General features: G+C 41.0%; 2 protein-coding genes across 6 annotated transcripts in view; one reads left to right on the forward strand and one right to left on the reverse strand.

The window, feature by feature from the left end:
* Window positions 1–15,532, reverse strand: part of slc37a1 (solute carrier family 37 member 1) — a 33,384-nt gene extending 17,852 nt beyond the window's left edge. For 2 of the 5 annotated variants that reach the window (XM_028592057.1, XM_028592052.1), the window contains exons 1-9: window positions 15,333–15,532; window positions 13,946–14,130; window positions 11,375–11,456; window positions 10,202–10,343; window positions 9,777–9,855; window positions 7,656–7,791; window positions 6,047–6,123; window positions 3,291–3,457; window positions 2,888–2,940 (exon numbers count right to left, since the gene is read on the reverse strand). In XM_028592057.1, the coding sequence (XP_028447858.1) occupies window positions 2,888–2,940; window positions 3,291–3,457; window positions 6,047–6,123; window positions 7,656–7,791; window positions 9,777–9,855; window positions 10,202–10,343; window positions 11,375–11,456; window positions 13,946–14,001 (792 nt within the window). In that variant the 5' untranslated portion in view covers window positions 14,002–14,130; window positions 15,333–15,532. The other 3 variants (XM_028592053.1, XM_028592054.1, XM_028592056.1) reach the window with 3 other exon arrangements.
* A 9,046-nt stretch (window positions 15,533–24,578) lies between these two features.
* The window catches only part of rrp1 (ribosomal RNA processing 1), a 31,456-nt gene continuing 30,246 nt past the window's right edge, over window positions 24,579–25,788 (forward strand). Inside the window, exons 1-2 of the mRNA XM_028591476.1 lie at window positions 24,579–24,929; window positions 25,498–25,580. Coding sequence (XP_028447277.1) covers window positions 24,803–24,929; window positions 25,498–25,580 — 210 coding nt within the window. The 5' untranslated portion in view covers window positions 24,579–24,802. The remainder of the gene's footprint in view (window positions 24,930–25,497; window positions 25,581–25,788) is intronic.

Genomic DNA, 25,788 nt, shown 5'->3' on the forward strand with positions numbered 1-25,788 from the left:
TTCAGGTTCATAATTGTATTTAGAGGTTATACCAGAATAGGTTTACATGGTTTAATTTTCTAAAAACACCATATTTTTGTTGTACTACACATTGCTGCAGCTCCTCTTTTCACCCTGTGTGTTGAGCTCTCTGTTTTACCTACAGAGTGAGACATCTCACTTCTGTTCCATCTTTGTTGGGAGTTGCACATGCTCAGTAGCTAGGTAAGGACTACTAGCCAGTCAGAAGCAGAGTATGAGGGCGTGCCCTTACAGTACCTAGGTAAGGACTACTAGCCAGTCAGAAGCAGAGTATGAGAGCGTGCCCTGACAGTACCTAGGTAAGGACTACTAGCCAGTCAAAAGCAGAGTATGAGGGTGTGCCATGCTAGCAGCTAGGTGAGCATTATAACGTGTGTTCCAAAGTGACCACGTTGGTCTCTGAAGTAAAGGCTGGACTACAATAGAGCTGTTTGGAGCAGTTGGTGAACAGTGTTTTCTGGTGGAGATGGGAAGTCCCTTTGGGGGGGACTTTGGGCTTTTTCACTTTGTAAACCTGTAATGTGCACCAAAAAAGATATATAACAATGATATATAACAAAGGGAAAAAGCCAAAAAAGCATAATATGAGCACTTTAAGAAATGCCCACACTGTGCCGTCCAAATTGTTTTTCCTCTTTTCCACCTCTCTAACAAGAACTACAACTTCACAACTTCACTGACTATTTCAGGGCAGCTATGGCCACAACACGAAGCCGCTAAAGCTGCGCCACATTTAGAGTCGATTGTGATTTATAAAAGGGAAACCGCCGTAGGACGTGCGTGCGCACGGTTTTATAAATCTGGATATTTCTGTGCGTATGCACGTCCTGTGATCATCTGTACTCCACTACTGATGCAAATTCGCCACACAGTTTTATAAATGAGGCCCCAGATGTTAAAACAGCATCATTAATGTATGAGAGAATCTGTAGTCTTATAAAGTGACCCATTTGAGAAGTTTCCTGATATTCTAGAACATTAACCAGATCCACTGACTTCCTCTGCCTGGACTAAAACAAGAGACATGTCGTTAATTCTCTACTGGAAGGATGAACACCATTCTCATGTGTTTGGTAGATGGCTCTGCAGAGTGCTGTCTACAGGAGAGGCCCTTTTACACAGAGCATGATTTATGTGCATGTCATCTGAAAGTGTATCACTCATTGTAACAATACACACACAAGACAATTGCATATATGTGATGTCGCTTGGTTCAGCAAAATTCATCATGGCAACAGCTACACAGCAACAGGCACTGTAACAACAATGGAGGATCACCTTCTGGCAGTGGCTGACACTTCTTAGTGAAGTCCCTACAAACTGGGACTCTATTCAGGTATTGGCTCTCCGAAACCACTTAGCAGTCAAATTAAAACCTGTTGTACTAAACCGATGCTCACACCTCGAAACATAGTCTCTCCTCTCTGTGCACTGACACATCAGAAGAGCATGCTCAGGCTTGCTAACAGCATCTCTTCTGACTCCATGCTTTAAACTATGAATACCAATTGTGCTTTCTAAAAGGCCATTTAAAGTCTCTTCGTTTAGTGACAAAAAACTCTACAACTCTTTACATCAGGCTATCCCGTTGCTAAACCAAAATCATTCTACTCCCAGTTAAGATCTGGATCATGAAACAGTTTTTTTTGGTCATGGCTGTTGATGTGTTTTCATCTTTTGTACTAATAGTGTAATTGTTTAACTCTGTGTACTTTTCTTTCTTTTTTTTAGCAGAGCTGCTCGGCAACGCAAAATGAATTTCAGTGTAAACTGATAATAGAGTTATTGTATCTACTTGTTATAATGGGCACAGCTGATCAGAGTGGATTAACACGCTTTCAAAATGGCTCACTGTTATCTGTCCTTTCATGGTGTTGAACTTTATTGAAATAATTGGGACTAAATTCATGTCCCACTAGATGTAAATGTTTGATGCAACAATATAGCCTCAACACATCGTTCCCCAACGTCCCTTAGCTGTTCAGCTGGGTTCAGCTCTGCTAACTGTAGAAGGGTTTATCATATGATTCACATCATTTTCAGCCCGCGTGCCCTGTATAGAAGCAACTGCATCCGTTAGGTTTCACCACTCATTTATTAAAGGAACACGCCGACTTATTGGGAATTTAGCTTATTCACCGTAACCCCCAGAGTTAGACAAGTCCAAACATACCCTTCTCATCTCTGTGCGTGCTGTAAGGCTGTCTGATGGCCCCAGCAGCAGCAGACCATCACAGAACATGCAGGTGAATGGTTCCAGTAATCCTACTGCTCCGAATTGTGACAAAAGTGACAATATTTTCAGACAGGCTTGCTGCAAAGCAAATCATTCTGCCCAAGTACTATATTCTTCCGCCTGAGAATATAGTTCCCAGTTTGTTTATGGTTAGAAGATGGCTGTGTCTCATGTTATGTTGTTTTTTGTACACACTGTGAATCTACAAATCACAACATGTAAATAGGAACATGATGGCGTTATTTTGTCACTTATTCGGAGCCGTAGGATTACTGGAACCATTCACCTGCATGTTCTGTGCTGGTCTGCTGCTTTACAGCACGCACGGAGATGAGAAGGGTATGTATGGACTTGTCTAACTCTGGGGGTTACGGTGAATAAGCTAAATTCCCAATAAGTCGGCGTGTTCCTTTAAGGTTTCTCCTTTCGTTTGCCACCAATCTGTATAACGTATAATCTCAATTTAATTTCACAAAAACCTAGCAATGAATGAATCCTGAATTGAGACACACCAACACACTATTTTGGCACTAGTGAATGCTGGTACAGATTACACAGTGGCACATTTAAATTGTGGCAATTGTGTTTCCATTTACTAAAAAAAAAAAAAGAAATACTCTGTGTACTCACACTCTTGCCTGGAGAAGAACTTTGAGCATACATGCTTTTCAGGTCATTTGGATCTGGAGAGGGGAAAATAAGCCATGAAGTGAATGATGCTCCTCAGATTCACAGCTGTGAAGTCCTGCTTCAGAGAGCCAGCAAACAGAAAGAAAACAACTACTCTCACAGCTAGTTACAGGTTTTCCTTTCTTCTTTAGGCTTTTGTACAAACAATTAGTGTGGGAATTAGCACTGTAGATGGAAACTTGTGTTATTAAAAGGAAGAGAAAAGTTAAGCCTGTTAATATGTGTTAATATGTGTATTAACTGCACAATAAGCTAAATCCCTCATACACAATGAGAAACAAATCAAGCCTGTGACCAAAATAATAACATATTGCCATCAAGCCAATGAGGAGGCTGCACTCACGCTCAATAAGGAAGAAGAAGCAGACGACGCCCATGACTGCGATGATGATCCCCGGTACGATGAAGGACATGCCCCAGTTGGAGGAGACCCAGTAGCCGGCGATCAGAGAGCCCAGGATGTTTCCAACTGAGGTGTGAGAGTTCCACAGCCCCATGACGAGTCCACGCCTGACAGGAAGACAGACACATCAGCAACTTCACTCTCAATCTCCTCCTTTGCTGGCCACAGGAAGATCCCTGTGCGCTAAATTGAGTCATTTCATTCCTCGCAAACGCATACTGTTTTTGTGTTAAAATCCAGCTAAAGGCTGCAGCTGAAATGAGCTTGCATCACACCTCCACTAACTGAAATGCTGTACGTTCTCCCTGTTTGCTGAAATGAGTGGGAACACTTTTTTTAATAACTGGAGAGAACAAATCAAAACATGTTTCCTAAATTAGGGTGGCTGAGCATTCCACAATTTATAAGGAAGGAAGAAATAATATATAAAAATATAAAAATCACATTTTAATGAAAAGTGAGAATGCTTGCTCAATTGTGCATGTCATCTTTGCGCCAGGGGCCACGCTACTCCTCTCTATCATTCCCAGTTCAGTACATGTGAAGTGAACTGATGGAACTTTAGGAATGAACGCTTCTGTTCCTGGAAATAGCTTAGTAGAAATAGTAAATGGTTAGCAGTGGTATTCAAATAAAAGGACTACACAATTTGGCATCTTAACTGAATTATGTTGGCATCAGGTATGTTTTTAAGCTGTTAAATGTGTTACAGCTAACTAACTCACTAACTATTGAGCCGACAGATGCAGCAGCAGCAGTGCAGGTTTTCCTGGTGAATGTTTATTTGATATCCTGTTCAGCAAGTCAAGTCTGCAGATAAGAAGGCAATGGGTAGAAAGCTAATGTAGGCTGTGGTTCAAAGTCTGTCGTTCTTTTTTGTGTCTGTCGCAAGCTGTGTTAGTCAGTGTCACTGTCAGCCAATGATAGAGCAGTGACATCATACTTTTTCATGACTTGATTTACAGAGCAGATCTGTAGACTGTAGCAGACATTATATTGCACTACATAATGTACTTTATACATATTATTGTAATTCATATTGAGTTTTAACATACAAATAATAATAAACCTACCAATACACTGTCCCGTATATCTGTGTTTCTCAAACTTTTTACACCACGTACCACTTGAGAAAATATTAGGCTCTCCAAGTTCCACCATCATGGCCCGCGTTAAAATAGAGTAGATAGGTCTACGCTATTCAACTACGGACAGTTCACACAGGAGTAGGGCTGCACGATATGAGGACAATATCTCATTGCGATTATTTTGACTGATATTGCGAATGATCATTTGTATCATTATTCTCATTTTCATTGAAAAATATATATAAAAAAAGATTGAAGTGTGATTTTTTGCGAGGATCTGTACCAAACAAAGATTTTCTCTTCAGTCTGTAGGATAGGATGTGTAGGCCAGGACGGCTCTGCAGCACCACAATACTTCATTTTAAAATAGTTTGACACATATTTTGCCTTTAAAAAATATTGTGCCCCCCCCCCTGCGATTTGGATATTGCACTAGTTCATATTGCAATTTCGATAAAATTGCGATTAATTGTGCAGCCCCACACAGGAGGCAGGGTTATTCCTAAATACAATATTTATAGTTGACAGCCACGTTCCTTTGTCCCGCTCCAACTGAATCCAAATTTGAGATCACTCAGGTCTTATCTCCTTATTGTTTGGCATCATTTGCTGCTAGCAGGTGCTATGGAGACTTCACCACCGCTGCTTCAGTAGTGACTAGCACTTGTGCTCGTCCACTATAGTTTCAACCGGGCTGTTCGAAATATTCTCCTCCTCATCCACACTTCTCTTTTTTAATAGTTCCTGTTTGGAGCCACGATTGCAGTGTTTTTGAACCATTCATTTGACCTCTGCTCACTATCTTGCCATCACATCTCGTAACTAATTATGACGTATAGCGTTTTCCCTGGGTTCATCAAAGACTTAGGTGCACATATTTGGCAAAAGGTGGTTAAGGGTCCTTTCTCAAGAAAATGTGATGTTTTTCAATGAAAGAAATATGCAATTCGGCATCATTTTGGACCATTATTTTCACCATACCTATGTCTAAAACTTTAGAAAAGCTAGATCAAGTAAAAATAAAAACACTCAAAAAGCTTAAAGACAAAGCCTGCTAAAGAAGTCCAGCCTTTTAGTTAGTTTGATGCTTTTTTTCAAAGTTTTTTGCCGCATTTCACATTCATTCAGCTTAGGTGCTGACAAAAACCGCTTGGGTGCTGCACCTAAGACTTATAATGGAAGGGAAACCCCTGATGTATGTGCACACCGTCCATGAGCATAACTATGTAGCAAGCTGATATTGAAAATAAAAAGATTACACTTAAATTACTTTTAACTGATCATATCTTAAGTATTATATCTTAATATCATATCATATCTTTATAGTATTATTATTAATGTTGTAGTATTTCTATAGTATTGTTTTTAAATGTATTTATTTTAATTTAAAAAATATACATATAATCAGAGATTCCATCCGCGTACCACTAGAGGCAGCTCACGTACAGTACCATCAGTGGTACTGCTACCACAGTTTGAGAACCAGCGCCGTAAATCATCCAGAACCAAAAACTGTTCCTGAAATGTCATTTAAAACAGAAGCCAAATTGGAATATATATTTTATGTTTTCCGCTGTTAAAGCCAGTCTAGGAATGATTAGACCTCACCTTCCCTTTCCAAACCAGTTGCTGATGCAGGTCACCACACTGGGCCAGCCAGTGGTTTGGACCAAGCCGTTGGCCACCTGAAATCACAACAGGACAATGAGCACAGTATTCATTTTACAGTGGGATATTAGAAACACAGCTACACATATAATGTGTGTGTGTGTGTGTGTGTAAATGCATGGGTATATAAACCTGTGATTATGTGTGTGTACATGTGTGCGTGTCTTTGTGTGTGAACATCCATCGGTGTTTGGAGTGGCAGAATGGCTTATTCGTTCATCTTCTAAATGTAGCGATGCATACCAGATCCACCTTGTGCAAGATATTTTATTCTACCAACTTCGGCAATGACACAAAAGCTAGCTAAGTCCAATTTGATTTTCTGTCTACATGCTCCCTTTGATCAAATCCTCCAGTGTGACACAAACATACCTTTGCCTCAGACCTGATGACCCAGAAAGCCCAGCTGCTGTTTTATATTGTCTCAGTGATTTCAACTGTTTAATGACTTTATTCAGCTCAATAACTCAAAAATCAGAAATCACACTGTTCAGTCCCCCAAACCCCATCAGTGTCATTTGAGAGTAGCCTTGGTCCCTTGTCTGCCAATGTGAAGCCCACTTCCAGAAATGTGGGAGTAGTATTTGATTCAGACCTTACATCTGAACCACAGTTCAATAAAGATGTCCAGTCCGGCTTTCTTCAGATTAGAACCAGCTCCAGGATTAAGCCTATGCTTCATCACTCTGATCTAGAAAAAGCCATTAACATGTGTATCTTCTCTGGACTTGATTACTGTAACTCCCTCCTTTCTGGCATCAACCAAAAGTCACTCTCTCACCTCCAACTAACTAGTTAAGAATGCAGCAGCTCGGCTTCTCGCTGGCTTTAACCAACGACGTCACATCACCCCAATCCTGGCTTCTCTCCATTGGCTCCCTGTTCGATTTAGAATTCATTTCAGTTTTTACTGATCACTTTGAAAGCACGCCTGGGTCTGGCTCCAAGCTATATAGCGGAGTTGTTGACCCCACATGAGCCAGTTGCCAGCCTCAGATCCTCTGGCGGGGCCCTTCTGGCAGTTTCAAAGTCAAGGCTTAAATCTAAAGGTGGCCCAGTCTTTGCCGTCAGGGCTCCACCTGCCAGAGGAGACACGCTTGCGGAATCACTGACTTTGTTTAAGTCACTTCTTATAATACATTTTTTATAGACATGCTTTAATGTGATGTTGTCTTTGTATTGCTTTCACTCTTTTATTTGTATTTTATATATAATTGTGTTGTTATATAGTGTTGTTATATTGTCCTCCGAGTATCCTGCTTTTGTCTGTAAAAGCACTCTGCATTTTTTTTGAAAGGTTCTATAGAAAGTTATTATTATTAATTATTCTTATCCTTCTTATTATTATTATCCACATTAACCTATGTCTCAAGCAGAGAGCTGAAGAGGATTTCCCTTCTAGCAAGTGTATCTGTGCATGTCTGCGTGATATGTTTACCGTGTGTGCGTCTGCAGGCTCCATTTCCATGACAGTGCTTTGACTAGTGCAAGCATCGCATTCATTGTCAGGGTGTTTCATGGTTTACTAATGCATTGTGATGTGTCTCACCTGGACAAATATATAGAACCCCAGGTTGTGGATGTTGTAGACGTAGCCTAGTCCAAACAGGCAGGTGAACAGGCCGCTGGTCAGCATGCCGACCGTCAGGTACAGGCGAATGGGCAGGCGCTCCCCGATGATGCCGCTGCACGGACACACAAAGGGGACATCTTAACAACTTACTCTGATCAATGAGGCTGTTAAATGTCTCTCTGTCTACATGCAAGATTTGTTTCATAACCTTCACCGAGGAGGTTTTGAGTTTCAGTTCTGTTTGTTTGTCTGTTAGGTAGCAGGATAAAAAACCCGTAGCGAGATTTCAGAGAAGAAAGGTGTAACTCTGCCTAATTTAATTTAAATGAATATAATAATAAAAAAACAGAAGATTGTGCAGTCTTGGTGGAGGGATGCACTGTGAGTGATTTCTCAGTTGTTACATGAACAGACTCAGTGTTATGGTAGGTATACCTAAAAGAAAGATTTGTGAGAAATGCAGTTGGGATGAATATGTGCAGATTTTCCAGAACACAAAGACAGAAAACAAAAATGAAGTCACAGGGCCCTATCCTGCACCCGGCGCAGCGCGGCGCCCGACGCAAGTGTCTTTGCTAGTTTAGACCGACCCAGTTGTCAGTTTCCCGTCCAGCGCCCACAATCGTTTAAATAGCAAATGCACCTGCAGCCATCTTTGGCCCATGGCTGGTCTTACAGGGAGGTGTGTTCAGGTGCATTCTGGGAGTATTGCTATCTTGAGGTAGCAGGAAATGATCGCGCCATTGACCAACAATAACCTGGTCTAAAGTCAATAACGCAGCATTTCATTGTTATTTTAACAGAGCATTAGTAAAGTGTGCCTAGGCTTATGCACAGTGCACGTACACTATGCTTGTTACACACACATGCAGAAGATTACAAATAAAAATATTAAGCAGAAAATACTCCATAACAGCAATGCTCCAAGGTCCAAACGCGCCTGCCTTTTAAAGGGAATGGGAGATGATCTCCGATTGGTTGATTGCATGTTACGCCCAAAACACACCTCTGATTAATGAAGACACTAAGTACAACTCTTTTGAACCACGCGCCCAGCACACGGACCCTTTTTTCCGCCGTCAAACTAGCAAAAGTCCCAAATGCACCTGCACCAGGCGCTTCACGCCATGCGCTTAGATTGTTAAAATAGGGTCCAAGGTCTTCTTTTGTTAAAGCGCCTCTTGTCAAACTGTGTCAGCCACAGTCAAAGGTTCAGAAGTGCGGTTTATTAAGATAAAATGGTTTGTTTAGCCCGTAGCGAGTCTTTCAAGGCTTTTAACACCTTTTCTTCTTTTGTCAAGATTTCCTATTCATAACAAAGCAGACAAGGCCACATTTACATCTGGTATTAACATGTAATCTGTATCTGAATAATGACAACCTATCCATCACTTCTATATGGGATCAAATAAGGGCCATTCATATTTTGAGCTTGTAAACAGGTTTTGTAGCTGTAGAATTATATATTGTGTGTGTAATTAAAATATGTGGAGGAATATTCTCAACAGTGAGGTTTCACAAAGCTAAAAAAAAAAAAACTTTTTTACACATGCACAAAACAATTCCAGAGCTACACACACTTTTGTACAAGCTCTAAATATTATAGACCCTTATTTGATCCCATACTTCTACTGCTACAGCTACTACTACTTGTAGATTCCGCCGGGCTTGCTTAAACTGGCAGAAAGAGGTGGAGTATTTTTCTTCAGATTGTGGTCAGCTGTATCGAGTCCATGATGTGCACATGGCTGAGATCGGATCACAATGGGAGGCGGACTAGCTCCAATGTGGTCTGGCTTTTTCTGGTCTGAATGGGCCATTTTTCCTTAAATAACACATCCAGACACAGATTGCATTTTAGTGCCACGTGTAAATGTGATTCAAGTTTTTTTTGACTTTTAGCTATATAAGGTGGTTGAATGCCTAATTAATGTATATCTGTTGACAGATTCACACATAGTGAATCATTGTTTTTTTTAATGTAGTTTATTGTAATTATGCCCTATTTTTGGTTCCATATACTTTTGTAAATGTACTTTCCTTATCCTATTCACCACTGCTATGAATGAAGGTGCTCTCCTCTTCCTGCCATCTTACCTGAGGTACATTCCCACTGCATAGGCACAGAGGAAGGAGTAGTCCATGGCTCCCAGTAGCTGTTTGTAGTTCCTTTTATCTGAGAATATATAGACGAGTTGTATAGTTCAGTACATATGATTTAGTTCATCCTCAGCTATTTATTGGTCTTTATGCATCTAGATTCTTCCCGTAAAAGCAGCATTGCACTGCACATCATATTTTTTATTATTATTATGTATTCAATTGTGTCGTGAGAAACTAATTTTCTAAATATTAGCAAACTTGTGAGTGATATAGAGACAGTAATCCAATAGCAGAACAACAGTATCATGTTGATTCAAAAATACTAAGGTGACTTAAATGCATCCAGTACACCCAAATCTCTGCCACCCTTTGAACCCCCCCAAAAAAAAAGTCTTGTCAAGAGTCAAGCAGATACAGACCAAAAGGCTTCCAGCTACAGTCCATGTCGGTGTGGAGAGACGGCACGGAGGGCGGCTGCCCACTGCCACTGCCACTGCTGCTGCTGCTGGAGGCGATAGTGGCTAGCTCATTGACAGATGAGCAGTTCTTATGAAGCTCGCTCTGTCAATCAAAGACAAGAAGTGCACCATTCAGTTGGCTAGAAAACACCATGTGTAACAGGCGCACAGAGTGAGGTGAAAATTATGTGCCTGAGGTGTAAAGATTCTGCCCAACCCTATGTTCTTTATCCATACAGGTTTGACTTCTTATGTGAAATCAAAAGACTGGGGGCTGTCCTATCAAATGATAATATCATGATATATTACGTAACCATGTCTGAGACAGACAGAGAGACAGAGAGACAGAGAGAGAGAGACAGAGAGACAGAGAGAGAGAGAGAGAGAAGTGATTTCTATACTGTTTCTACAGTGTCTGTTCTGTGGAGAGGACTGCTTTGGACCAATGAACAGCTAACTTTTGAAAAAAAAATGTTCTATCTGTTATATTGTACGGATGTAGAATAATATGTTTACATGAACCAGACCACCAAGCCTCAGTCAGCCCGTATTCCAAAGGAAACTTTTCTGAATGACTCCAATTCTTGTTTAATAAGTAATTTCAAACGTATTTGTTTGTATTCTGGGATAAAGTAAGGGAAGCATTTAATTCACCTTCCATGTTATATGTATTTGTTGCTACATTTTAATCCAGCCTACACCCTAAAATCCACCAATTTTAAGATCAAATGTAACACAAAGAATTGTTGCGTAGCACTGTCTTCCAGCCTTTCCCCTTTTTTGGCCAATAAGTGTGAATGTAGCAGACAGTGTGTGGACTGATTCAGTTTTTTTGCTTGTAGTGTTATGCTGCAAGGTTTCGACTACATATCTTTTCCACAAGTATACCCTGGTATGGCACTGGGCTGCTGTGAACCAAAAGGCTAATTCCCAGTGCAAAGCTTAAGCCTTTAAATAAGATTATTATTATAATGGAAATTCAAAATCAATTGAATTTAGTCTTGTGTTTTAGACTGGCCTCTATAACTGTCAGGGAAACTGGCTCAGGGTGTGTTACTGTATGTGTGGATGCAGATGCCCACAAGCTCGTGAATGTGATACATAGAGTATACTATACCAATGAGCATATGTTACCTTGACGATGCTAATGGGTTTCCTTGAGAGGTGGAAGCTGGTGTAGAGCAGGAAGGTGAGGATGAATGTGAGAGCTCTGTACCTGTGGAGAGGAAACACAAGACTATTCCTGTATTCCTGACAAAGCCATCACAATGTATCATTCGTCAACGTTACACCCTTCTACAGTTTCAGACAAACAGGATATCCTGTAACTTGGGTGTGTACTTTTCAATTCACACTTGTTTGCTTTGTCTCTCAGTCAGGTTATCTTACTCATCGTTGTGCTGTGTTTTCGGAATTTAGTTTTAGAGTGTTCCGCTTTTATCTGTGCTGATATGTAAAGCACGGGTGAAATAAACTTGGGTTTGTTTGCCATCCTGATGGCGTGAGTGTGTGCGCGTGCACGCATGTGTTTAGTGGTAATGGCGAGCTTCGCAGTAATCCTCAGCTGGCTGGAGAGCAAACAGCTGAGTCTACGCCAGAAATCTGCCTCTCATCTGTCCTATCGTACAGGCATTAGGCTGCTCGTCAGGCCCTGCAGCAGCAACTTGAGACGGAGCAAGGAGCAGTCTGAGATGACTGCAACTAGACACATTCAACTAGACACATATGCAACAGCTGGACGACACGCTGTGAGCGAGTTCCATTGTGTGCCCTGAGTAAAGCAGGCTGACAAAAAACAACAGCTAGATAGCTGGCAAGACACCGCTCTTACCCAGCTGTCACCGACAGCCTCCCTGTAGCACACACCACACTGTGTGTTAAAGCTGCGCATGACTAACTGAAACTATATACACTGTATATACAACTAACAATTAGGATTGGGCATTGAGAACCGGTTCCAACTTGGAACGATTCCAATAGAATCGTTTTTTATCTGATCACCGGTTCCAAATTTCACATGCAAAGGTTTTGGTTTCTACATGGGCCACCGTACTTCCAGGCGCTTGTTGTGTTGCAGCCGTGGAGCACAGCAAGCGGCGCTCTAGTGTGGCTTTATTTTACATTGAAAAAGCCCGGTAAAACTTTAAATCATAATTGAATCAAAATAAAATGCTCCTCTTATCTGTGAAATAAGCATGTGACCCGTTTCAACTCCAGCCCTCAAAGAATCGGAATCGAGAAGAACTGGAATCAAAAGAAGAATTGGAATCAAAATTGTTCAAATCAAAACCCCTCCCAAAATAGCCTGGTTGTTTTATTGACATATGAATGAGAAATGTTTTATGCCATTTGCAATGGTCTGATAAGACAGTTTATGTTAAGTACTATGAAATGTTGTCATTATAGACCTTTACGTTAGGACCGCAGAAGATACTTGTTTCTGATTGGCTGGTTAGGGTTCACAGGGACACTGATCACTGAGTGGTAAAAGCCGTGAGCTGTCAACAGGAACTACATCTACAGCTGAACTTTGCAAAAACTGAAAAAATTCTGAAATAGCGGGTCCTGGCTCACTAAACGCAAATGCACGTGCACGCATTGAACTAACACGCACTTCCTCCACTTTGCAGCAGACGTGTTGCTCTGTGTCCACTTCTCTCTGTGGACAGAGCTGGCACAGCCTGTCTTCTGTAGGCATTCTCTAGGTGTGCCTGTGTCGGCCAGTCTCTACGGCCAGGCTGTGCTCACTGTAAGACAGATGTAAGATAGTTTGCCACTGTGTACTGTCTGTTTAGAGCTCAGAAGTTTGTTTGGAGTTTTTTGTGGTAGATGTCCAATGCTGTAATGTGTTTTTCTTTTTCTTCAGCTATGATTTGGTAGGGCCAGATTGTGTGAGGGCTGTCCTGAGCCCTTGTGCTGTTAGAGGAGGTAAGCCCCGGGATCAGCTGGCTGTGGGGACTCTTCTCTATGTTCTCCTCTTGGCAGTGGAGGGCTTTGTAACGGTACGAGTCGGGCTCACTTGCTTTTAGGTGTTTGCAGAATTTGATTACTCTTTTTTTCTATTCTAAATAAAAAAGGGGAAATTGGCCTAGTTCAGCTCGACATCCATTGTTGGGGGTGTTCCTGTGGACTTCTCAGTTTGTAGCGTTTCGATACGGTGTTTGTCCCAAGAGGACCCCACACTTCACTACGAGACAGTGTAAAAGGTTTGATTACAGACTGGAATATTTGAAGCTAGATTCTAAAAAGGTATATCTATATGTTTGAAGACTTTTACAGCAAAAAGGCCCATCGTCGCCTCTCTCTCTCTCTCTCTCTCTCTCTCTCTCTCTCTCTCTCTCTCTCTCTCTCTCTCTGAGTGTGGTCTAGACCTGCTTTATATGAAAAGTGTCTTGAGATAACTTCTGTTATGATTTGGCACTATAAATGAAATTGACTTTGAATGAATGACTGAGACAGCAAAGCATTCAAATCCATATCTGTGCTCTCATGGTACACGGGTGGTTTCCAACATGGTTTACACATTCAAATAGACAGACTGTTAAAGACTGAAACAGTTGGCAAGCAATTCACACCTTCCCATCAGTTTCACATTGCTGGCAAATTGGCAGTCAGAAATGAAAACCTGTACAAAATGAAATTCAGAGGAAAGACTAATATTTTAAAAGAGACTGAAGTGGCTTAAACAGTCAGATTCAGACTCACCATTGGTCCCTGTCGAAGGACACCAGCAGGCGGATCCCAGGAGGAACGATGGCCATGTTAGGATGCAAATATTGACGATCGCAGAGACGGGCAGCTGATGTGGACTCACGCTGAGGACGCTGATGGGGTGCGTGCAGACTCAGTGGTGGCGCCTCGGCTCATCTCCATCTCCATCTCAGAGGAAGCTGCAGCAGAAAGATACATGGCTGACACAGTGAGCACTGAAGCTGGTTGGAAAAAGAATTAGGAGTCTGAGAAGATTACAAGAGAGGGAGAGGGTTAGTGGAGGAAGAAAGAAGAAAAATAAATGATATGAAAGGAGAAAAGCTGAAGAGATAAAGAAAGAGACAGGGAAATGGAGAAGTCCATCAGTGAGGACATGAAAGGGCACAATTACCATAAAGTGCCAGTTTCCCAGCTGGTGTAATAGATTGATTTTTACTACTCAGCTTAATCCACATCCAGCCTGTTACCATCAGAGCACTAAAAGCAGGCTCAGTTTGACACAGACATTTTAGAAGAACACAGACTGTGAGGAACTTCTCTGAGGAGGTCTCGCAGTATCTACACTACAGTGATACTACATCACAGCTCTGGGATACCACATGCTTTTGCAGAGGGAAACATGATGGGCCAGGAACTGAATTAGCTGGCCTGCATAAACACTTCTCTGTCTGCTACAGTAGAAGCCGGGGAGCGTGGGGGCCACGTTAAAGCCAGGAAATCAAGCTATGCATTTCAGTCCCGAGAGCTTTAATAACCACTGCTACCATACAGTTGTAAATCTCATGTGGCATAGCTTCCTGGTTTAACCATTAAAGCTTTAACTTAATATCCAGCTTTATGGCTTTTAACGTTACAGCTTACCAAAGCCAGTGGTTCCTGCTGCATCTTGGTCAAAGTTTCTAGCTCCCAGAAATGAAGTCTAAACGAAAGCCAGCCAAGAAACAGACCTGACGGTGATTTAGACTTTAAATCCTTTTTTTTTTTTTGTCCAACGCTACAATGTTTGCGGAGGCTGAAAACTTTAGACTTGGGACCATATCCGACCCGAAGCTACTGTAATTATATGTTCTCTCTTCCTCATGTAACGTTAGCGTCAAGTTACTGTTGACCAGTTATCAATAATGTATCGACGGTAGCCTAAATGGCCTATCCACAAACAAACCTTAAACGTCGCTACATCACATTCCCCACATTGTATGGCGTAAACAATAAGGAGGTTAGGGTAAATCACAGGCTAACGCCAAGCTTCCTTCTCATTGTAACGACAGCTAGCTAGACCGCATCGCGGCTGGATCAAACGTTTAAACCGACCGTCGCTCGCTCGGTCTCGTACCCAAGAGAAATTCGCCACAAACACTCCATTCCCCGCTGATGAGCTTACCTCGTACGGGAACGTCGACGGTTTTTTTTGCTTCAGTTGAGCGACATATCCTCCACTTCCTTGTTGTGTGAAAGCCACTGTCACCTCAAAGCCATTCACATACACACACATACACACACACACACGCACACACAGCTGGGCTGCTCTGACGTCAGCCCATGCTCCCTGCCGCCGCTCGGAGCTCAAGTTGCTGCCGTTCGATCTAGACTTCTAATTAGTATTCCTATTAACCTGGCTGTAGCCTGCCTACCCCTGGGCATTGTGTTGTAAATGGTGTAGCGTGCTCATATTTGTATGTACTATATTGTATTTGATATTGTCTATAATAATGAAGTTAAAAATGATGGTTGCTTAATCTTTGACCATGCCTCACTGTGGTCCACAGTCAAATATCCCTACTGTTAGTGCATGGACAGCAATAGAAACCAGCATACCTCCCGTCATTCGTAGTATTCACATTCATGGTGGCTTCCCCCTAGTTTAGTCTACTTTAGCACCACATAAGACAGCATTTCCTCTTGTTTAACATAGAAGCTGAACTAAGCTTGTCCTATCTCTTCCTCTGGAGGTTCCCCTGTCATATTTTAATTGGTTTGACAGCATAACAAAGACATTGATGTAGAATGTAGAAAAAAACCAAAGATGTTATATTATTACTATGCTTTTAACTAAAGGTATCTGGCCCACTGGTCACTTCCTCCTGAGAGAGCCCCACCCTGGTATTGTATTGAGCAATCTGTTCTTGCCCCAGTATCACCCTTACAATGCCTGTCTGTTTAACTGTATGGTGAGGCAAAAACACATCAGATAATCTCTCACTTATATGTTGTTTGGACCAAAGTGGCCCAGCTGCTTGAACTGGATCCATATCTAAATACTTCATCAAAATCCAAAGTCATGTGTTGGTAGATCCCTTTTTTTGAGGGACTGGTCGGAAAAGGGAATTGTCACACTGGATGATCTGTATCTCGGTGGCATTTTGAAATCCTTTGAGGGTGTGGTACAGCAATTTGGAATCTCAAAATCTCCATTTTATTTTATATTTGCAACTTCACCATCTGTTAGTGGGGATATTTTTATCCAGTTCTTTAGCCCCGAAGGCACCAGCATGTTTAAAAAAGTGTAGTTGAAATATGGAAAAGGTCATGAGGCTTCTGGGTATTATTCTATGCTTATGCAGAACCTTGGGGAAGGAGCCTGGACAGCCCTCAAAAAGACATGGGAAAGGGATGTGAGTATTACACTGGATAATGAGAAGTGAATATTAAAACTATGTCACGCGATGTTTGGGTGCGCCTCATTCAGTTCAAGATCATGCATCACTTCTATTGGACTCGATCCAGATTGTTTAGAATCGGTCTGAAAGACACACCAAATTGTTGGAAATATAAGACAGAGGATGGCCAATTACTTCATGTCCTATGGTCCTGTGATAAGGTCCAGGAGTTGTATGTTGTTAAAAATAAATTAAAAAAATTCCTAATTACAACAACAAAAAAGGAAGTGGTACAGTTTTAATAGGTAGAAATGATATTTAACTTTAGAAATGTTCCAATGTATGTGAGTTAAACCTTTGCCAGTTTGTGGTTGCTTAAAATGCAAATGACGGCAGGTGTTGTGTGTTAAAAAAAAAAAAAAAAAAAAAAAAAAGCTATGTTCTTTTGGTATCCTAAACTAAGATTGTAACAATTCAGTTAAATATCAGCTGTGGACCTTTGCTGTATTTCATTCATATTCTCTTTCCCCAAAGAAGGATTGCCACACAGGCAAAGGAGGTAACTGCCCCAGGCCCCCTTAAGGCCCTGACACACCAACCCGATGGGTGACCGTCGGCAGAAAAAGCAGTTAGACTGATCAGTCTCCCCGAGGTCCAAAAAGTGCCTCGGAACACACCGAAGTGACGTCGTCTTGAGTGTACGTTCTGCGCGTGCGCGAGACGTAATACAAAAAATGAACACCGGAAATGACGACCGATTCTCCAGGTTATTCGCTGAAACGTGTTTCTGAAAAGAGAAATAGGCCGTGCAGTTGCTGAATCGGTCTTCATTTCATATCGACAAAGGTCACTTTAAAAGATTTTCGTCAGATTTTGAGAGGCGTTCGTAACTCATCCCGCTCGCCATTACCGGGTTAGCACTCCACCAATCAGATTGGTCATTGAGTCCGACTGCCCGCCCTCCGACCCAGCAAGTCATGTCGGCCAAAATGAAGGCCGACGACCCCTCCGACAGACGAACACACGGAACACACAGAACAGACTCGAGTCACCGACCTCGCCAGACTGGTGTGTCAGGGCCTTTACACTGATGGGTTCACACCAGCACACCTGGGGCCTGGTATTTCCAGAGTGCCGGAGTAACAGACTCTTTTTGTTTTAACTCAGGGTGGCCGTATCTTGTTAATATGAGCACGTTTGTAGTTTAGCACTGGCTCATCAGGATAAACCAATTAGATTTAGGCTGAGCATTGTATAACAGCAAACAGTGCAGGGATGAAGAGTTGTTGCAGTGTGCTCAGTAAACAGGAGCTTAATGTCTTACCCACGTACAGTGCCCAGTGTGGATCACACTTATTTAAAAAGTCAGTGACAGTTTATTTTATATTTTCTTTATTATATTATATACATTTTATTGTATGTAATTTAATTTCCCTGTAAGTTTATTAAGTCCTACTTCTGGAAACTTGTATATAAATAAAGATTATTATCATGAATTTATGATTAACAACAACAACAACGATTTTTGTCACTTACATAGAGTAAATATCAGAGTATTTTTCCGAAGTTTTTGCCTAGGAAGTTTTCCCTCACCAAATAATTGCTCTTGAGGGGTATTGTTGGATCTCTGTAAATGATAGTGTGGTCTAGACCTACTCTATCTGTAAAGTGTCCTGACATAACTCCTGTTATGATTTGACAATATACATAACCTAAGATCACAGACACAGATCCAACATCAGAACAAACAAAATAGGACATTCTGTTGCATCCCTAAAATGTGTGGGTATTGACAAGGTGCTCCTAGCCTGCCGAGAAGACATCCATAACCTCCTACTCCTAAGGGAGACATATTGGATCTACACTCTACGTACGCTACAACCAGGAGGACTAAATGCCGACTTTGAGATTGTGCCTTTCCTTTATGTATTGATGATATTTGTATTGCAAATTGTCTTCTGACTATGAGCTGTTAGAGTCACACTCACTTGTAATAGAGACATAAGGAATGAGCGCACAGACTACAAATAGTGATGGAAGTGGCTGTGTCAACTGTTGGTTTGACATTGTCTTTTGCACCAAATTGTAACTATTTTTAATCTTTGACACTTTAGTTGTCTGTAATGCAGCAGTGATGTCATTGTTTTGTCATCTTAACAAGCCTTATTTTAAACTGCTATTTTTTTATCTATTTTGCAAACACCGTGTCACAATTTATTCATGTCACCTGCGGAAAAAATGTGTAGCCATCTTAAATTGTTGTTTGAATTGTATTTATGAGATTCCCACCCGCTGGAGCCTGTTAGTCTGAAACAACTACATGCATTAATTGTAAAGTGAAACGGTGAGGTCGTTATTTTATTATCTGAATAGAATTAGTATGTACATTTATGTCTGAATAATATTTCACTGCATGTTTATTTTTTGCATATCACATGACCTCTGAACATGTGATGTGATGAGAACAGTTAAGGGTCATGGGTCACTAAAATCAAATACACACCACGCCAAAACGTTGTGTTCAAGTTTAGTTTAGTTTAGTTTAGTTTATTTCTTTATTTGAGCAGTTATCATTCTGCTCAAAGGGAGTGGGCAGAAGCAAAAGACCTTATAAGCGCCCCCCATAAAATAATACAATAAAATTTCTCATTTCACAATAGTACAAAAAAACATATTACAAAACAACACAACAAAACGATATCAAACAAACAATATAACAATCAAAACAAATACAAAACAGAACAAAAATGGATTATATACACTTCCAATGGTAGAAATACTCCTAATGGCTAATCATTTCTTCTTCTTTATACTTGTCGAAAATCTTTTGTTTGTGTCTATATTTAAAAAGGTTGATATTTGGACATTGTTTCATCTCCATCTCCAACTTATTCCACAAATGCACCCCATTAACTGTAAGGCTAAAACTTTTCAAAGTTGTACTATGTTTCTGCGTTTAAATCATCACGTAATTCATAACCACCAGTACGTTCTTGGAACCTTCCTTGTATTTGGCTTGGTAACAATTTGTGCCTTGCTTTATATAGCATCTGTATCGATTGGAACTCAACAATGTCATAAAACTTCATGATCTTAGATTTTAAAAATAATGAGTTTGTGTGGTCCAAAACCCCAACTTTATGAATTAGTCGAATAGCTCTTTTTTGCACCATTACTATTGGTTTTAATGTGCTTTTATAAGTACTTCCCCATACCACAGAACAATAATGTAAATAGGGCAAGATTAGAGAACAGTATAAAGTATGCAGAGCTTTGATGTTTAAAATATGCTTTACTTTTGCAATTACTGCAATGCTTCTTGATATTTTAGTGATTAAGTATTTAATATGAGAGTGCCAAGTAATTTTATCATCTATAATAACTCCTAGAAATTTGATTTCATACACCGGCTCTATAACAACACCCTCTATCTCAATTTCTTCCTGAGCTTTGGAATTACCATTTCCAAATATCATCATTTTATTAACACGTTTGAGTTCCAAGCTTACAATTTGACACAGTTGTTGTAAATCGTTTCCAAATGCCAAAATATTTGTATCGTCTGCAAACAAAATAAATCTAAGTATTTGAGATGTTTTACAAATATTGTTTATATACATGTTAAACAATTTTGGACCCAAAATGGAACGTTGAGGTAAGCCACACACCATTTCTTGATAACTTGACTGATAATCTCCTATTGTCACATATTGTTTTCTGTTTTTTAAATAACTAGTAACCCACTATAGTGCTACCCCTCTAATCCCATACCGTTCTAGCTTATTAATTAAAATATCATAATTTATTGTGTCAAATGCCTTACTTAGGTCAATAAATAACCCTATTGCAAATTTCTTGTTGTCTCCAGCATTAGTTATTTCATCAATTATATCAAAGAGTGCATGTGAAGTTGAACAATTATTCCTAAAACCGTACTGGTTAGTTCAAATTCAAGTTCAAGTTCCACTATATTTATCCTTAGAAAAGGAAATTTGGTGTGCAGCAGGATGTCCAAAAACACATAGATAGAGGAAAGCACCCCCAGATGCCAACAACATTGTAAACACAACACAGGACACACATCAACACATCACAGAGACACTCCTTCCCCCCAAAACCAATCATAGAATCCAAATTGACATCACACAAGTAAATCTGTCATGTTGACCATAGATAGGAATAAATAAATACATAATCACATACTGTTTAAAAATTTCAGATATCAATCAAGTGAATTCAGGTTCCTAATATCCACAGTAATAAACGAATCCCTGGCACGTCTAGTTCTTAACGTAGGTAGCCTAAGACGGCGACCCGAGGGGAGCAGATTAAACTCCCCAAAGAGAGGGTGATCAGGGCAGTTTAAAATGTGGTTAGCCTTACCCCTGACCCGTTTATCATCTATATGTTGCAGCTGTGGTAGCTGTACCCCGACCACCTTAGATGCTACGTCTACCAGCTTTGTAAGCTTACACTTGTCGGTCATTGAAAGACCACCGTACCACACCGTGATACAAAATGTCAAGACTGATTCAATAAAACAGTGGTAGAACAAAGTCCTCAGAGTCCTGCACACGCTGAATGATCTCATCTTCCTCAAGAAGAACAGTCTCTGTTGGGCCTTTTTACAGGCTGCATCTGTGTTGCTCTCAAAAGATAATTTACTGTCAATGAGGGTTCCTAAATATTTAGCTAGGCGGAACGAGGGAGAGAATACCATTGCAGTATTGAATAATTGGAGCCCAGACGCAATTTTGTAATTTTCAAAATTTCTGATCCTCAGAAAAAAAAAAAATTGAAAAAAAACTGTTTAAAGATCAATTTTTTTAATTTGTCAAGGCGGAAAAAAATGAAAAATTGGATATTGGAACCCATTTTTCTGTTTTTCCAAATGTCCGTTTGTGCATTGAAAATTTAACTGATAAGCGTTACACTGACCACCATGCCCCACCTCATCATTATTCAAAAGGCTCACTATAACAGTGTCATCTGCAAATTTCACACAGTGTCTATTCTCATACTTACTCCTACAGTCATTTTGTGTGCCTTATTTGCACAATTAAAGGATTTTTCCAGAGCATTAAGCGGACGTCACCTTCTTTGAATATTCACCTTTTTGTCCTGCACCAGCAACTACATGGATGTGCACAACATCATGTGTTTTTTTTGATGCCATGTATTACAGCCATGGGAACAAGACGCATCTTAGACTAAATAACTGAAATTGATCAACTGAATGTGGCCTTTCCGGAAGAGTACATTCCTCTTGAAAGGCCACGTTCAGTTCATCATACAAAATGTGATAGGTTTAGATTTTGTAGCTATTATGCTGAGTGTGGGAGTCTTTGTACCGGCACAGTTTAAGCTCTGTGACCTTGCACTAGTGAACCAATATAGCTTATCGCATCACATACAAATACTACATGCATTTTTAAAAACATTTTGAGCATTAAGTTAATTAAAGGTCCCATGGCATGAAAATTTCACTTTATCCATCCATCCATCTTCGTCTGCTTATCCGGTGTCGGGTAGAGTAGGGAGCAGCTCCAGCAGGGGACCCCAAACTTCCCTTTCCCGAGCCACATTAACCAGCTCCGACTGGGGGATCCCGAGGCGTTCCCAGGCCAGGTTGGAGATATAATCCCTCCACCTAGTCCTGGGTCTTCCCCGAGGCCTCCTCCCAGCTGGACATGCCTGCAACACCTCCCTAGGGAGGCGCCCAGGGGACATCCTTACCAGATGCCCGAACCACCTCAACTGGCTCCTTTCGACGCAAAGGAGCAGCGGCTCTACTCCGAGCTCCTCACGGATGACTGAGCTTCTCACCCTATCTCTAAGGGAGACGCCAGCCACCCTCCTGAGGAAACCCATTTCGACCACTTGTAAATTTCACTTTATGAGTTTTTTTAACATTAATATGCATTCCCCCATCCTGTCTATGGTCCCCCGGTGGCTAGAAATGGTGATAGGTGTAAACCGAGCCCTGGGTATCCTGCTCTGCTTTTGAGAAAATGAAAGCTCATATGGGCCAATCTGGAATCTTCTCCTTATGAGGTCATAAGGAGCAAGGTTACCTCCCCTTTCTCTGCTTTGCCCGCCCAGAGAATTTGGCCGACCCATGAGAGAGAGAGAGACATCCCCCCTCTCCTCCTCAATAGCTACAGACACAGAAATAGCAAATCCTAAGGAAAGCTCATTGTGGGACTGGCTCTAGTGGCTGTAATTCTGCACCAAGGTTGAATTTTGGGAAAGAGACTTCAGATACAGTATTAGGGGACCACTAAGGTCTATATAAAAGAGACTTCAGATACAGTATTATGGGACCACTAAGGTCTATATAAAAGAGACTTCAGATACAGTATTAGGGGACCACTAAGGTCTATATAAAAGAGACTTCAGATACAGTATTAGGGGACCACTAAGGTCTATATAAAAGAGACTTCGGATACAGTATTAGGGGACCACTGAGGTCTATATAAAAGAGACTTAAGATACAGTATTAGGGGACCACTAAGGTCTATATAAAAGAGACTTCAGATACAGTATTAGGGGACCACTAAGGTCTATATAAAAGAGACTTCAGATACAGTATTAGGGGACCACTAAGGTCTATATAAAAGAGACTTCAGATACAGTATTAGGGGACCACTAAGGCCTATATAAAAGCATCCAAAGAGCACCATGTCATGGGACCTTTAAAGATTTAGAACATTCATTTAAAAGAACGATTGAATTAATCCATGTTTGATCTGCAGATCTCAAGGACTTAAGGATTTTTTCTCATTACATGTAGACTACACCAAAGAATGAGTAGCTGAATGCAAAGTGACATTATGCAATACATAAACATGCCAGTCTCTCTTACCCACTCTGGAACCAGTTTTTCTGAGAGTCGGTTCTTTGACTGTCAAAACGCAAAGAACTGGTTTGAGATTAGTCACCGGCCCTCAAAAATGATTTGTTGAATAGGGGCATGTGTGATTGCAGCCACTGAAAGAGTCCATTGCAGGGATTAAAAAAGTCCTCCATAATCCTGAGTGCTCTGGCTCTGCACTGCTTGGTGTGTGGTGTTTCCAGACCTCTGAATAATATACCCCTTTCCCCATCTCTGATTTTGTTAAGTGATTTAAAATAGCTTAGTAAGAAATGAAGTTCAACAAAATGGCACATCAGTCTGGTTTTGGAAAGATAAGGATAGATAAAATAGTAGGCTGATGTATTTAGACGACCTTAATAACTAAAGTAGAGTCAACCATAGGCTACTCTCTTCTCACATAGCTAGATGTGTAGCACAAAATCACAATTTACAAATCCCATTGATAAGGGATTAATGATACTAGAGGCTTCAGAGTGGAGGTTGATGCAAATATGACATGGCCATAATTTGACTGACAGAAAAATTGACACTGGTCCACGGCAACTAAAACCACAGGTCTATGGTTTAATAGTATGGAATTTGAATGTTAAAGGTGCCCTGCCACACGTATTTGGCTTTGGATAAAAGCATCAGCTAAATGACATGTAATATTTCATTCCTTTGTGGTAATGTCTGAAGTTCTACCATGGACCATGGAAAAAATGCCATGGTTACCTTGTTTCAAGCCATTCTAGCGTGGTATAGAAAGCCTGCAGGAAGACTCAGCTCGATTTCTGCCAGTTCTCATTAATATTGAACGAGCTAAGCTGCTTGCCTCTGATTGGCTAACAGCTAGCCAATGAGAGCCTGGTTGTCAGAATCCTTTACCCAGTGCAACTGGGTAAGCTCATGAATAGTAATGAGCTCAGGCAACATGACGTCAGACTGACCAGCTTTGGTCTGATTTCTCTAATTATTTCTGTTCAGTGGCTAGAGCTGACAGAGGAGGTAGCAGTTCATTTTCACATTCACCACATAACACAAACACATATTTAAAAAATACAAGTAAAAACGGTTTTGTGTGGCAGGGCATCTTTAAGAGTTTTATATGAGAAGCCGCCTATATGCCAGAATTAAATACTTCACTTGCCTACATATTGGTACTAAACACTTGCACATCCATATACGTATACAGTACTTGCAACGGTTCAGTGAAAGCTGGTAAAGACGGCAGTGAGGGCTGCCGCCGTTCTGTGGCGCTGAGCAGCACAAGGACAACAAACTAACTTGTGCCGACGTCATCAGTCCGCGCCGTACGGGGAAAACGAAACGTGGGGAAGAAGCAGAGAGAGAGCGAGGTAAAGAGGAGAGTCCCCCCCCACGTGAATCGGTGTGAACATGGCGTCGATTCAAGAACCAGAGGTCCAGTTCGCACAGAGATTAGCTTCCAACGAGAAGCCCATTCGGACCAAGGCTATAAAGAAACTGAGGAAATACATAAACGTCAGGTCGCACAACCCAACAGGTAAGCTAGTCTGTTCGCGTTAGCCAGCTAGCTAGCTCTGACAGAGCTGGCTAACAACAACTCAATTACTAAGATATTAATAACTTTGAACATTGGTAACATCATGGAGACAGTAATGGCTAAACCCGACCGGTTGGATTAATGCAAAAACGCTTTTTTGAAAGTGAACTGGTCCCAGTCTGACGCGTGTGTTTGGTAGCTAGTGCACACGTGTGGACATAAGTTAGCCTCCAGCCTCATGAATGTGTGCTAGCTAAAGTCCCAGCTGCCAACCAATAAAGTGTAACGTAGCAACAATAACTGGAACATTAACCTTGTTGCAACATATTATTTTATGGTCCAACAAGCAGTCCACCTGGTCTCTAACAAAGGGTGATGTCCATTGTCAAAATACAAGATTGATCAACGTTAACTGAATAACCTTAGTTGTCTAACTTAGTCCATGTCATTTAAAAAAAAAAAAAAGTGACTAATTATTACCTCTGCAGTCAGTCAACAGTTTTTGTGTGCAGCTAACTTGTATCCTGGACTCGCAATTGTGTCATATAGTCTTGTGTCCTCTGTACAGGTGGATTCACAGGTGATGAGCTGCTCAAGCTGTGGAAGGGTCTGTTCTACTGCCTGTGGATGCAGGACAAACCACTGCTCCAGGTATGCTTCGCTAGTGTGGGCCTGCTTGGCTTACAGACTCATATCTAGGAGAATGGGACATACAGAGAGAATGTTAGCCATTTTCTTTTTTTAGATCATTTTTTTGAGGGGGGCTTTTTTTCCTTTTATTTCAAAGTGACAGTGGATAGACAGGGGAGGTGGGAGAGAGATGGGCGATGACCTGCAGAAAAAGACCCAGGTCAGATTT

Source organism: Perca flavescens, chromosome 11 (genome assembly GCF_004354835.1).
Source record: "Perca flavescens isolate YP-PL-M2 chromosome 11, PFLA_1.0, whole genome shotgun sequence".
NCBI classification, from domain to species: Eukaryota; Metazoa; Chordata; class Actinopteri; order Perciformes; family Percidae; genus Perca; species Perca flavescens.